This window comes from Alnus glutinosa, chromosome 4, assembly GCF_958979055.1.
Source record: "Alnus glutinosa chromosome 4, dhAlnGlut1.1, whole genome shotgun sequence".
In the NCBI taxonomy this organism is placed as follows: domain Eukaryota; kingdom Viridiplantae; phylum Streptophyta; class Magnoliopsida; order Fagales; family Betulaceae; genus Alnus; species Alnus glutinosa.
The window spans coordinates 18,518,127-18,533,663 of NC_084889.1; the positions used below are offsets into that span (position 1 = coordinate 18,518,127).

The 15,537-nt window shown below is 39.1% G+C and overlaps 1 protein-coding gene across 1 annotated transcript; it reads right to left on the bottom strand.

Annotated features, from left to right (window-relative positions):
- Positions 1-740: 740 nt before the first annotated feature.
- On the bottom strand, positions 741-1,217 carry LOC133866193 (uncharacterized). Its single transcript, XM_062302734.1, has one exon. The coding sequence runs from the start codon at positions 1,215-1,217 to the stop codon at positions 741-743; it is 477 nt and encodes a 158-aa protein (XP_062158718.1).
- Positions 1,218-15,537: the final 14,320 nt, after the last annotated feature.

Here is a 15,537-nt window from a genome sequence, read left to right on the forward strand (position 1 = left end):
AATGTCTCACAACTTCGACTTGACTTCAGGCTTGGCTTGAACATAAGCCAAATACGCTTGTGCACCTGCTCTAACACTTTTTATTGCTTGAACGACATAGAGGAGTGATAGAGTAGCTCGTACTCGTACCCGAGACCCGTAGAACTTGAACTCTTCAATGCTGTGAAGTCGGAATATCACTTCCTTCTTGCGACAATCAATGTTTGCTCCATACTTTGAAAGTCAATCCATTCCCAAAACGACATCAAAGCCGAGCATGCTAAACACCGCTAACTTAGTTGGCAGTTTCTTCCTTTCTATGACAATAGGACAATTTTCCACACATTTCCTACAAGTTATAGCGTCACTAACAGAAGTGGCCACACTTTTATTCAATTCTAGTGGTTCCGTACTCAAGCTACACAACTTCACAAACGTGGATGAAATAAAGGAATGTGTTGCACCAAATCAAATAAGATGCATGAAGGTCTACTGAACAAAGGGATGGTACTTGTGACAACGTCGATAGCATTCTCTTCGGCTTCAATGTTATTTGGTGTGAGCGAGAACACCCCTGCTTGAGCAGGTTCCGTAGGCTGATTATTGCTAGCCTGAGAGCCCTGACTCCTTATAGCCGTAGTAGGGCAATTCCTGATGTGCTAACTTGGCTTACCACACCCGAAACATACACCAAAGTCGAATCTGCACACCCCATAATGTTACCTTCCACACTTGCTACACTAGGTAACACTGTAGCTAGCTCAGCTCTCAGAGGCATTCCTTCTCCTAAAGGATTCGGAACTGGTTCTTGAAGACTGCCTCTTTGATGGTGGTGGGGGAGGATGAGCTCCCATTGACATCGACCGCTTCATATTCACATAGCCAACATCTGCTTCTTTAATTCCATTCTTAGCAACGGTGGCAGTGTGCACCATTTTGGTGAAGTTGGTGATTTCAAGAAAAGCAATTATCTCTTTGATTCTTGGCGACAAGTTGTCAAGAAATCTTTCGGCCTTAGTTTGCTCATTTGGGATGAGGTGTGGGGCATACCTCGACAGTTTCAAAAACTCAGTCGAATACTGCTCAACTAACAAGTTCCCTTGTTTGAGATCTTGGCATTCTCGGGCACATTGTTGACGTTGTGCTCGAGGGAAGAATCGGTCATTGAACTCTCTCTTGAATCGATCCCATGTGATTTGGACATCGAGGCCCAACTTTTCGGCTAATAGGACTTTCATGGACTTCCACTAATAGCTGGCTTCTCCATCCCCAACTTAACCGTCACATAGTCGACCTTCTTACTATCGATGCACCTAAGTGCATCAGCAAGGTCTTGAAAATTGGTGATCCAATTGTCAGCTGCTAGAGACCCTGCATTTCCATCAAGCATATGTGAGTTGTGTCTGAAGAAGTTGGCCGATTAACTAAAAGGTGTAATTACAACATTAGAGCTATGCATCTGTCTATCTATTTAAAGTTTAATCAAAACATTATATACATCAAAGAATGACTATACAAAATAAGTGTCACATGCGATACAAGCTATATATAAAAGTCTATACACAATACAAACTATCCTCAAGTACAACACATACAACTATCGCGATAATCTTCAGACGTACTACCTCAAATATAAAGCCACTTGGTCCTCGTTGACATCAGCGGTACCTGCAGCCAAAGCATCAACATCTACATGGTCATGGTGATGGCCACGTCTGCATAGGTGAAAGTATGATTCCACAAGCTCAACAGTATAAAATTTACTAAGTTTTGCAATGAGCCAACTCTTTTCTTTTCTACCTTACGTTTACCATAACAGCTACTATCAACATGATGTTTTCTTTTTATAAGGTTTTGTAGCTGATAAGGTAAACACATGCTTCTATAGACATGTGAAATCGTATATATGTAAATAAATTCTGAGACTTAGCTATACTCATATGCAAGCATTCTACAACTTCGAGGAATGACCAACATACGGGCATATCTAAGCACGAGAACACATGACTTTATAACTAGGATATACTCGTACACCAACTTTCCACAACTTTGGGGATTACTATTATATTCATATCTAAGCGTGAAACCATATGTCACCATACATTGACACAATACTCAGCTATACGCATATACAAGTACTCCATAACTTCGAGGAATACAGGCATACTAGCATCTGTAAGCATAAAAATCAATGACCTCATAGCCTGGTTATACAAGTATACAAATATTCCACTACTTAAGAGAATACAAGTATTTAGGCACATCCAAAAATGAAAATCAATGACATCATAACCTGGTTATCAAAGAATACAATTCCACTGCTTTGGAGAATACAAGTATAAAAGCACATCCAAACATGAGATCGCTAAAATCATCATATGTAATCTAGTTGAATAGAAATATACATATGTTCTTTCCCATTGAGACTCATAGGCATATTAATACTTTTACCATGAAATACCTCATAAAACATCATCCTAACTTTTCATAAACTTATTTCATGCATATCATTATAATAGGAAGCAACTTCGGCTCATATTATTTACTATGGAGGCTGTTGGTATAGTTTCAGAACGGTGACGTGCCAATCATACGATCTGTGACGCCTCTTCCGATGATTAAGTCAATAAGGAATCAATGAAGAGGAAGAAGATTTAATGCAACTGAGAAGTTATGTGTTACCCATTTATGGCTCCTATTTATACCACCTTCTTTTTTGTGCATTCCCACATGCAATCTTCATGTTTCCAATACGGATGACCATGGATTAGATTTGACAGAATTAGCGCACATTTATGATATTTTGCTTACCCAACGTAATGAGCCGGCCTGATCAGCGGCGCGTGATGCTGCTGTTCCCTTTGTCTTTTGACTTGATTGGACTATCTGATTTCATATCTAATAAAAGATTGTAACGCTTCGCCTTTTACAAAAAGACTTAAGTGAAAATTTCAATTTTCATGTGACATTACGATATCATTAGAGTTATAAATTGGCAGCGGAATATATATTTTTTTAGTGATAACACATCAGAGCTTCTAACAAAAATACTTCAAATTAGATAAAAGAGTGTAACTGAATAATTACACTATAGAATAGTATTTGTGCCATGTATGACACAGATAATTTACAAACATTATATTTATAGCATCATTAATACATACCAACAAAAATATAAATATTGTTCTCCGAATATTATAATAATGGACTAAATATAGTAGTCCACAAAAATGGGAGGCATCCTGGCCTCAGATATTGCTAACAAAATCATCTAAGGGTCTGGACAATCCTAATACTCCTCCTCCTCATAACCTGTATTAATATATAATACAGAGAGAAACAATAATACAAAAATACCTAGTGAGTCCATTGCTTTCAATAATATGATGATTATTGATTTATTTAACAATATACAATGCAATGATATGATGTAATGACAGTTTATATACACAGTCTTAATTATTTTCTTATTGCACCCCTCTCATACCAGGGCCATTAATTCCCTATTTGTTTAAGCAACTAATTATTGGAGCACATACTCCCTTACCATGTTTTCTTTGCTTTTCCGCACTAGTAGTCAAAGTAGCATACTTAGTACATTGGTCATCCCGACAACCAAGTACATTGACCATCCCGACAGTCAATTAAGTAGCCATAACTTGCCTAGCACATTGACCATCCCAATAGCCAACTTGTACTTATTATTATTTTTCGCACAGGCGGTATACATGTCCATTGGTCATCCCAACAACCAATTTGTTATTAAACCTGCATAATTTTTACAACAATATGCAATATACTATTCCTATGCATATAATTAAATAAAGCAGAAATCACAACATTATAGAAAACAAACACGTATGATCCTCAATGAGTAAGAATACTCATTGTAATTCTTCTGGCTTGAAAATCGTTTACAAATAAATATTCTCTGCAATATAATTTAATACAAACAATAGTGAATTAATATAATTCACTAAAAATACCTTTTAACTCTATTATCATTTTTAATCTTTAAACCTTAATACAATCTCATATTTTCGCTTGAACATTACTACGGCATATAAAATTGGTCCAATTACATTTTAGTACTAATCTTTTATGCAGACATTATTACGACATTTATTAAGGCCTTTAAATATCTATTTATCCACATAGATCTCGTAATACCCATTTTATAAAAATAGGTATAATACTTAAAACTCACAATTTTTATAATAAAGTTTCGCAACCCAAAATAACAGAACCTTTAATTAAATAATATTAAGGCAGATACTATTTCAATTATTCTAACTATCGTAGTTATAAAATAATTCTAATCATATAAAATTGAGCAGAATAACGGCATAAGTATTAATAGTGCATAATATTACTTTTAAAACATTTGGGCGGCGTAACGGGACTTTTGTAAAAATAGTTACTTTTACTTGGGCATCACAACAGTGTGATTTATTACTTAAATACACCACTTGAAATACCATATTAAAATACAACTTAAAACATTAGATACTTAAAATAATAAAAACTGTAAAATCAAAAAATATTAAAACAAAGTTAATAACTTAAAAATCACATAAAAGAAATCAAAACTTTTAATTAGAAACTTACCAAATATCTCAACGTGATATTTTGAAATATTAAAGGGACTAGGTACGAATTTATCTTTCTTTCCTTTTTATATATATTATCTTTTCTTTTTTGTTTATTCTTTTTCTTTTATTATCTCTCTTTCCTTATCTTTTTGCTTCTTTTTATCACTTTTTGACCTTGTTGACCGAAAGAGGGAAGGGAGAACTTCCAAAGAATTCTCCTCCTTTCTATCCTTTTCCAATCTTGTCTTTTTACTTTCTTTTCTTTACTCACACAGCCGGTTCCATACACATTCACATAGAGAAGAAAACAAAGAAGCAAGAGAGAGCTTACAAAAAGGGAAAAATCCTGGAGATATCTTCCTCTCTTCTTTTCTTCTTTTCTATGTGTGCCGTGAGAGATTAGAGAAAAGAGCTTTTTGTGTTTGCTTTTAGAGGGTGCTGTCCGAACAAGAAGGGAAGAGGATCCTTTGCTTTCTGTTGGACTGAAATAGAGAAAGAGACTAAAGAAGAGAGGAAAACTAAAGAAGCAAAGAAGAGGGCTGCTCTGTTTTGTTTTTGTTTTTGTTTTTGTTTTTATTTCAGCAACAGAGGGAGAGCTTGCAGAAAAGAGAAAAACTGAGGAAGAAGAGAAGAGAATGCAGAGAGAAAAGGAGGAGTGTTGTCCGTGAAGGGGCTGCTCTTCTTTTATGCACAAACGGATGGCTTGGATCATTTTGGGTAGAATTGATCAAGGGTTGGGAGTGGTTCAGTGTGGGCAGCAAGAAGGTGAGCTGTGGGGGGTGAGCTGGGCATGACGTGCGTGAAAGGGGGTTTGCACTTAGCTTGGACGGCTGGATCTCCAATGGGTGTATCTTGATCAAAGGCTTGCGAGATTGCAGGTGTCCATCAAAGATTCAAAGAATAAAATCACTAATATCTCTTATCTCTAACTAATCACTCCTTGGTTCTCAACTTAGCACTAAAAGTCTATTCCTAACTGAATTTCCTTTCGTTGGTCTCTCTATTGATTGAACTGGGTTGGGCTTGTACATATGCTGGAAACGAGCATCGGTTTGCATTAGCATGGACCAGGCTGAGCAAAATAACATGTAATGATGCAAGCTAAAAAGAATGCTGGACTTGGGAAGAAATGGAAATAAACTTGGACATGGGTTTTTCTATGTATCAATTGCAGGTTGAACGGGCTGGAATAAAATGGATGTGTGAACGTGAGCTGGTTTACATGAGGGCCGGGTCCTTTAAATCATGTTGGCTGAATCTCACATGGGTTGGGCTGGGTTTTTATATAAATAAAATGGGCCTGCAAATGTTTATTGCTCAATTTTCGTCTAAATCAGAGGTAGTATTTTTTGCGGGTGTTTTCGTGCTACAAACGGAGTCTAAAAATTATGAAATTCGGAGGGTAGTTAGAGGACTTCGAGACGAGCGTTCTAACTTTTGAATCGACCAAAACGGAATTTGTTTGACCCTGTTTCTGTTATTCCAAAGTTTATAGTCTATTTAAACTTTTATTAAATTAAAACTATAAATGCTTCTTAATAAATGAATATTTATTTTCATAAATATTCATATTTATTCTTTTACCTTATTATTAGGTCATAAATCATATTTTAAGATATTCTATTCAATATCTTAAAATACAGGGTATTACAAAGATCTTAATAAATGAGAAGATCTTCCCTCTTCGGACATCTGCTGCAATACTCAAGGTGAGTATTCGGTTTGGTAACCAAGTGCCCGAGCACGATTTGTCCATATCCTCGGCACCGTTGCTCCTTTAGAGAGGTCTCTCTCCATATTAGGGCCTCATAAGGGGCGGGCATGTTCTCCGGAATGGGCCTTATGATACCAATCCACCTTTGAGGCCCAATACGTTAACGTGAAGTATTATTACCCAACAGTTACCCCCCAATTCTCTTAATCCTATCACATGAGAGATGAAGAGAATTTAATGATGCCAGGGAAGGTTCCATCTCCCATTAAATTTACCCAACTGTCATCCTTTCATCGCGTTTAAGACTCGCGGCGTTTCAAATCTTCGAGTTCCTGAATTTGCGATATCGTCTTAATGGATCGATGATTTCCCAAGCAATATGATCGATATCTGTAACCGCCTTTATTGAGAAATTTGAGCGGGCTCAATCAGCAGATTCTCATTGCTGATTTTCCCCTATAAATACCCTCTTCCTCTTATTGATCCAATATCTCTCTCACCCAAGAAAATAGGCTATATTTCAAAGAGAACAATGTTTGGAGTAAAGGGGATTTTGTAGATCTGGAACTTTGTTTCCTCCGGTGCTTAGTTTCCCTTCCCAACTCCCTTTTCAGACTTGCTAGAGCAGGGGCTAGTTCTGAAGTACCTGGTCCGGGGAACTCCTTTTTGTGTCGCTATTTATCAGTGACAAACTTTGGACGTATAATCTTCAGCTTTAAGCACACTGGGGCACATAATCTCCGACTTTGTATCATCTGGTTCCTGGAGCCGATACAAAGCCCATACTATGTCAGGCAGCGCCACTTGACCATTGAAGGTCGGGCTTCGAAAGATGCCCTTTTTGTCTTCCCATCTTGCTTGACGCTTGGCTGACTGGTACGGAGATGCACGGTGATCCAACGGGATTTGACATTTTCCTCAGGGTCACCACTCTTACACCAGGTGCAACAACGGGTTTCATTGGGTATGCAGGGTTGCTTTCGTGTTCTCGGTACGTGGACCACCCTTACCATTGTCACCCGCTTGGTAGTCTTCGACGGCAAGACGTGTGTGTATGTGTGAAGACTTTTCCCAAAAGTCTTCACACATACTGAATTAATGACGATGCCGAAAGGCACCAGTTCATGCGCGCCACCTATCGAGGTGACCGTTGGCGTTTCGGATTCCTTCGCACGTGCGGTCTGTACCTTCACTATGAAGGATTTTCTCGCAAACGTTGTTCCTCACCTTTGCCTCTTTCAAACTGAAATTTTACTCCCTAAGTTTTTCCCTTTCTAATTTGCCTCATACCTGAAATGGCCAAGGGACCCAATTCTAGAGCTTCCGGCAACGTTCAGCCCCCTGTCACGACTGAGCCATCTGTTGGCAATGTCGCTCCTCCAGTAAAATCCCAATCTAGGGGTAACTTTGGTCTAAGATTGCTCGAAAGCCAAGAGAAGGCTAAGTTGTTTGCGCGCCATGAGAAATTCCTCCGTTACAACTACGACATCCAACCTTCCGTTAGCCTTAAATCCCGAAACACGCACCATTGAAGGTGGTGAAGCTACCCTCTATCAGAGGATGTTTATGGCTGGTCTCCGTCTTTCGTTCCCAGTCATTACTCGGGAACTTTCGATCTTTCTAGGGGTCGCACCGAGTCAAATCATCCCCAACACTTTGAGGTATTTATTCGCCTCTTTTATCTCTTGGAGAAATATGCTCGGCACTAGGATGAGCATTGAGAATTTTTTAACATTTACCAGCCATCCTTTGGTAAGAATGGACTCATAGGAAGCAACTTTGGCTCATATTATTTACTACGGACGTTGTTGGTACAGTTTTTGAACGGTGACGTGTCAATCGTACGATCTGTCTTTTTGGGGTGACAATCCAAAGATGGCTGATGGGTCGATAGACTTGTAATCTGCAAAACATAAAAAGACTAGCTGGGGGTTGGCCGGCGACGCCTCCTCCGATGATTAAGTCAGTAAGAAATCAATGAAGAGTAAGAAGATTTAATGCAACTGAGAAGTTAGGTGTTACCCATTTATGGCTCCTATTTAGACCTTCTTTTTGTGGATTCGCACGTGCAATCTTCATGTTTCCAATACAGATGAACATGGATTAGATTTGACAGAATTAACGCTCATTTATGATATTCTGCTTACCCAACGTAATGAGACGGCCGGATCAGCGGCGCGTGATGCTGCTGTTCCCTCTGTCTTTTGACTTGATTGGACTATCTGATTTCATATCTAATAAATGGTTAAAGATCTTAATAAATAATAAGATCTTCCTCTTTAGATATCTACTACAATACTCAAGGTGAGTATTCAGTTTGGTAACAAAGTGCCCGAGCACGGTTTGTCCATATCCTCGGCAATGTAGCTCATTTAGAAAGGTTTCTCACCATATTAGGGCCTCATAAGGGGTAGGCCTGTTCTCCGAAATGGGCCTTATGAAACCAATCCACCTTTGAGGCCCAATCTGTTAACGTGGAGTATTATTACCCAACAGAGACAACTTCGGCTCCAATACTTTTCTTATGGAGACAACTTCGGCTCCCTTTACTTTTTTAATATAGACAACTTCGGCTCAGGGTAATACTTGGCTGAAGCAAAGTTTCCGGATTTCATCCGGAAATTTTGCTAGAGCATGGCAATCTTGCAAATATTATTATTTACAAGATTGCCATGCTCAAGCAAAATTTCCGGATGAAATCCGGAAACTTTGCTTCAGCGTAGCACTGCTCATTCGGCTCATCTCTTTATACATAATCATGCTTATGCTTCATGCAATAAAACTTATCATACTTTTGCTTTCATGTTCATGCTTTCAACAACATATCGCTTTCATAATTTAACAAACATTTCATGAAATCCTTCACTCATCATAAATCTCATAAATCATATCTCCTTCTTATTTTCATAAATCATACTTTAAATCTCATAAACCATCATCAATACTTATCTTAACATAATTCAAAGTATCAAAAGTGAAAAAATAATATGGACTTCTAATTTTAACAAGTGTGTGTGAACAGTGTGCAACAAAATATTTAATGCGGAATTAAAGGAGACAAATATTTTGTTGACGAAGTGGAAACTCAATTAAGAGAAAAACCACTCCGGGGCAGCCAAACCCAAGATATCCACTATTCAGAAGACAAAGCTAGATACAAGACAGTAACACTCACATACACCCGATGCAGTGGTCGTACCTTGATCTCTAACGTGTAACCCAACACGAACGCTTCCCAACCAGGTCTCCTACCTGAAGGGGTCTTCAATGGAATCCTTTACCTTAGGGCAAACCCCTAAGATAGACTTCACAGCTGATCAAATCACACACTTGGCAAAGCTAGAGAGCTAGCAGATCTTCAATATCTCCCTAAACACCCTCTCTAAGCTGTAGAGAATTCACCACCAAATTTTGTGTTGAAAGCATGCCTCAAGCCTCTTATTTATAGGCTTAGGAAACCCAAAAGCGCATCCAAAATGGAGTCTGAAACACGCGTGTCCGGACGGGAGCCAGGGCCGTCCTGACAGGCAAATCGTTCCGTCCGGATGGGTTCGGTCCAGATGCTTATATTGGCTGTCCGGATGGTCAGTTTACAGCATTTTTTGTCAGCTTTCCAACGACGCCGATTTTGTCCCAATCCGATATTTGAGTAAAAGGTTATGATCAAAATACCGGAGGGCGTCCGGACGGCTTGACAAAGCGTCCGGACGGTCAACTGCAACCGCCTTTCCAAAATAGTATTGAAAGCTCCCATAACAAGGCCACGTCCGGACGGTTGCACTTTGGCTGCACGTAATTACCATAATAAGGCTTTGGAGCGTCCGAACCCTGAAGGGTGACGTCCGGACGGTTGAACTGGTGCACGCAATTTCCATATATGAAGCTTGATCGTCCAGACCATGAAGGTTGATGTCCGGACGGTTGAACTTTGTATGCACGTCTTGCCTTATGGAGAACATCGTCCGGACAGGATCACACATTGTCCGGACGGTAGCAGCCGTCTTCCTATAATTGTGTCTTGAGGCAAAAACCCTAATGCTTGTCAAACCCTGAATGGCGTCTGGACGGTATAACCACGTTGTCCGGACGGATGCGCTGGAACACTAGGATCTTCTCGAACTCTGAAGAGCGTCCGGACGATTTGCCATTACGTCCGGACGGATGCAATCTTGAACTGTTCGAAGCTTCTAGACCCTGATGGGCGTCCGGACGGAAAGTTCTTGTCGTCCGGACGGATGTTGTTGACTGATGAGCGTCCGGACAGAATTCCACGTCGTCCGGACGGCTGCCAGGGAACTGAAATAAATCCTTGAAAACTTCACAAAATCTTCTCGAAGAACATAGCTGAAGATTAGACTCTGGATAAAGCAGCATCCCTGTGAAAGCAGCAACATTACATAGAAGTGATTTTGTCCAACAGAATGCAGCTAACACAAAAACTAACAAAAAGCATTCATAAAAGCATATATTATTACAAAATATCAACGGCTTGAATTAAGACAATTTTAACATTTTATAACATCATTAAAATCACAAAACTTAGTATCTTTCCTCAGTGAGTTGAATACTCACTTAGGCTACTTGACAATTGCCTATGGAGAAATCCTCCTTGTAAACCATGCAAAATGTATCATTGTACAATACATTGTGATGACATATTAATACTAACACATAATATTTTATAACTCTAAATTTTCACTTAGCTCTTAAAAATTGCTCAAGAACTAAAACCCATGGAAAAACTCATAAATTTCTGTGGCTCCATTTAACAACCCAATAAATTATAACATTAACTCATAAGATTATCTTATGGTTAGACACACAAATTGATAATTTATAACACTTAGTAAAATATAGGGTTTTGGGTATTATTTTGATTTCTCACCAAAATGAAACCCAATGCTTGGAAATTGTCTAAAACACTTCAAAATACACAATACCTAAAGAAAATTGAGAGATCAAACTCAAACTTTCAAAAATCTACACAAAATCTAGAGGAACTAGGACATTTGGATTTACCTTAAAACGATAAGTGAAAACGTAGATCTTGTAGCAAAGATTACGTTTCCGGTGTTGGATTTGAGTTTGGAAGCTTCAAAATACAAGGATCTAGGGTTTAGTATCAAACCCTAGGAGAGAGGAGAGAGCTTTTTCGTTTGGCAGGAGAGAAAAGGGGGAGAAATAAGCTGAAAATTCTCTTAACCAATTTATACCCAGGCCTTTCTGGACACACGATTATGAAGGAACTTTCTGCCAAGCCCATCTGAACACAGATTTGGCTCGTCTGGACACGTTCCGAGAAGTGAATCTACTGACTAACCTGTCTGGGCACCAAATGGGTTCTTCCAGACAAGCAACCCAGAAAATCACCCAAATGCTTTTCTAAGTGTTTTTCTCCACATTTTATCTAATTATTCACTTAATTAGTCTAATTCATGTTTTTAGCACTTAATTAACATCTTGGATGTTAAAATGCATCTGTATAAACCTCATACCCAACATATTCCATGAGTTGTGTAAGCACAGGTGCAATCACAAGTCTTCGCTTCAATTCTTGGAAACTAGATTCACATTCTTAGCTCCATTCATATTAGGCATTCTTCCTTGTGAGAATGGTTTGACAATGCGGAGAATCCCTCAATGAATCTCCGGTAGTAACCTGCTAGATCCAAGAAACTATGAATTTTTCGAACATTCGTCAGTTGTTCCCACTAAACAAAAGCCTTCACCTTTGTTGGATCAACTATTAGTCCATTCTTGTTCACAACATGACCCAAGAAGGACACTTCTTCCAACCAAAACTCACATTTCTTGAGTTTGGCAAACAGCTTCATTTCCCTCAACACATTCAATATCGTCTTCAAATGTTCTTCATGTTCGACATAATTAGTTGAGTAGACCAATATGTCGTCAATGAACACTACCACAAAAGAATCCAAATACTCATGGAGTACCGGGTTCATTAGGTCCATAGATATCGATGGTGCATTTGTCAATCCAAATGGCATCACCAAAAATTCATAATGGCCATACCGTGTTCGGATCGCTGTCTTCGGCACATCTTCTTCTCCCACCTTAAGTTAATAGTATCCCGAAAGATGATCAATCTTCGAGAATACCGAAGCTCCCTTGAGTTGATCGAACAAGTCGTCGATCCTTGGTAATTGTCACCCGATTTAGCTCACGGTAATATATGCACAGTAGCATAGACCCGTCCTTCTTCTTCACAAACAACACCGACGCTCCCCACAGTGACACACTTGGGCGAATGAAACCCTGGTCTAGCAACTCTTAAAGTTGCTCCTTCAACTCTCTTAATTTTGTAGGAGCCATATGGTACGATGCCTTGTGAATCGACTGAGTTATCGGTACCAAATCAATGGTGAACTCAATTTCCTGATCTAGAGGCAATCTCATGACTTCTGCAAAAACATCCAGATAATGGAGTACTACCAGAATGTCTTCCAACTTTGACTTGACTTCAGGCTTGGCCAGAACATAGGCCAAATATGCTTGTTCATGCTCTCTAACACTTTTTTATTGCTTGAACGACTGAGAGGAGTGGTGGAGTAGCTCAAACATGAGACCCGCAAAACTTAAACTCTTCCATGCCATGAAGTCGAAACATCACTTCCTTCTTGCGACAATCAATATTCACTCCATACTTCGATAACCAATCCATTACTAGAATGACATCAAAGCCCTACATGCTAAACATTGCAAACTTCACCAGCAAACTTCTCCCTTCTATAACAATAGGACAATTCTCCACACATTTTCTACAAGTTACCACGTTACTAATAGGAGTTGCCATGCATATGTTTTGTTCTAGTGCTTTGGTGCTCAAATCGCATAGCTTCACAAATATGGACAAACAAAGCAAAGGGTAGCACCCAAATCAAACAAGATGCAAGCAACACTACCAAACAAATGGATAGTACCTATGATAACATTGGTAGCGTTTTCTTCAGCTTCGACATTACCCGATGTGAGTAAGTAAGCTCTGGCTTGAGCGGATTGTTATAACACCCTAGTGAAATTAACTAACTAGTAGTTAACTTCATGGTTCATCTTCTAGTCTTATTCTAAGAAAAACAAGCCCACTAGGATAACATCCTATCCGAAGAGAGCCTGCCGCAAGAGACTTTCACTTAAAGGAATAAAGATAGCATTCTAAAATCTACAATCGCAAGAATAGCCATAGTATACTAAAACATCATAACAATATAAATCAACCAAAGCTCTCAAAATACGATCAAAAGACCATTCATCAAAATAGTATAGATCCAAAACCAAAGGTCTAAGAGTCACCTACCACAAGAGTCAAAGCCTACACTTAAGAAGATACAGCATAAAGATGATATCTATCATATCACAGCGGGATTCACTAGGTCCTCTCCACATCCGTGTCAGCCAAATGGGATCTAACTCCTTAAACATGATCCTGAGCACTCCCTCCAGCAGGACCAAATGTTGCTTTGAAAAACAATACATGTTTCGTAGATGGAAAGATACAACCTGATGATGTATGCAATATAGATATAATATATGTTTATAACAATAGTCATGTCATAGTTCAATTCCATATGGTCTACCTAGGATATTAACCCATTCCTAGTAGGGTTGGTGCTGTCCCGAGTGACCTGTAATATAACACCGGTGCCCCAGAAATGTATGCATACCATCATATACTAGCAACCTGACCAAGTCTGACCTCGGGTGAGCCACGTTACTGGCAAAGCCGTAACTGTGACCCTCATTCAAGCATGGTGCGCCAGTCACAAAACAATCATTGGATCCCAAGCCAATCATAACTGATTATAAACTTTTGATCATAAAGAAAAATCCGTATAATAGTAAGCCCATGACTATTTTTCCGCACGAGACGATGTACCATGTCATACGATCCAATTTAGTCTTCACCGTATTTTACATGCAAGCTTTTATAATTTCATCATTTCATTACTTTGCCATTAACCACACATTTTCACAAAATAGAGTTCACAGTAATAAAATAGCATTTCATGTGAGTTGTAAATATACATGTTTTGATATAAAAAATATTCGTGCTATACGGAAAAATAATAATAACAAGTATCCATGTGAATTTTACTTGTATTACACGGCTCCTCCAAAAAATCTCCTTGAAGCTCCACAACCTCGAAATCCGAGAAAAATCTAACATCAACCTTAAACTCGAGCTAAAATAGGTCTGAAGTCCTAAACAACTCAAATTAGGCTTTTTGTTCGTCTGGCGATCATTCGTCCAGCGATCGTTCGTCCAACAAATGGCTAACGTTCGTCTCAGATGCCGTTCGTTCGTCCAATGAAGGGCAAACGTTTGGTGCTCGGCCAAAATCCTAAATTCAAACCTAAAAGCCATAAAGTTGGTTCTAAGAAGGTTTTAAGGTCTTAACATGATCTCTAACAGAGTCCTATCCTCAATAACAACTCCATGCAGTGTTAAACCTACTAATCAAACACTAATCTAGGAATAAAAACCAAAAACTAAGAAAATGTGTAAAACTAGCTAGAGATAATACCGAAACAGTAAACTAGGCTATGAAAACTAACTAATCAATGCAAGAACAACATAAGAAACAAGTTAGGTTAAAGGGGTTACCTCTTTTGAGGATGAAAGACCAAGAAAGCTCATTCTCTATCTCCAAAACACTCTTTTACTCTCACTCAATGATTTACTGATTGAAAATGGCGGAAATGAGGTGAAGAGGGCGAGGGTGGGGGGTATTTATAGATGAAGAGGTCGAAGTGGATAAGAATCAATTGATCTGGCTTTTGACGAATGTTTGCCCAGCGTGTTAGTTTGTAATTGGCCTCATTCTAATTGGACAAAATCAATTGTATGTAAAGATGTTTTTTAACAGGGATTCCGCTATTCAGAAGTGTTCCAGAGTTTCTGCATTGTTTGCAAGCCAAGAAAAATCAATTCCCTGACAACCTTCCGGACGAAGTGCCATCCCGTCCGGACGCTCATCTGTCCACAGTTCCAGCCATCCGGACGACATGCCATACCGTTCGGACCCCCGACAGACCAAGCATCATTCGTCCGGACGATATTGATTTCCGTCCAGACCCTCCACTGTATCGTGAAGCTTCTGTTCCAGCTTGCATCCATCCAGACGTCTCAGCAGCCCCTTCGGACGATGTCCAGTGATCGATCAACTTCAGATTTTCTTTCAAAGTTCAAATACGGGAAGATTGATTCAAACGCCCGGACGACGTGGATTCCCG

Excerpts from the sequence above, each read along its gene's own strand:
- LOC133866193 (XM_062302734.1), bottom strand. The coding sequence starts at position 1,217 with ATGAAAGTCCTATTAGCCGAAAAGTTGGGCCTCGATGTCCAAATCACA.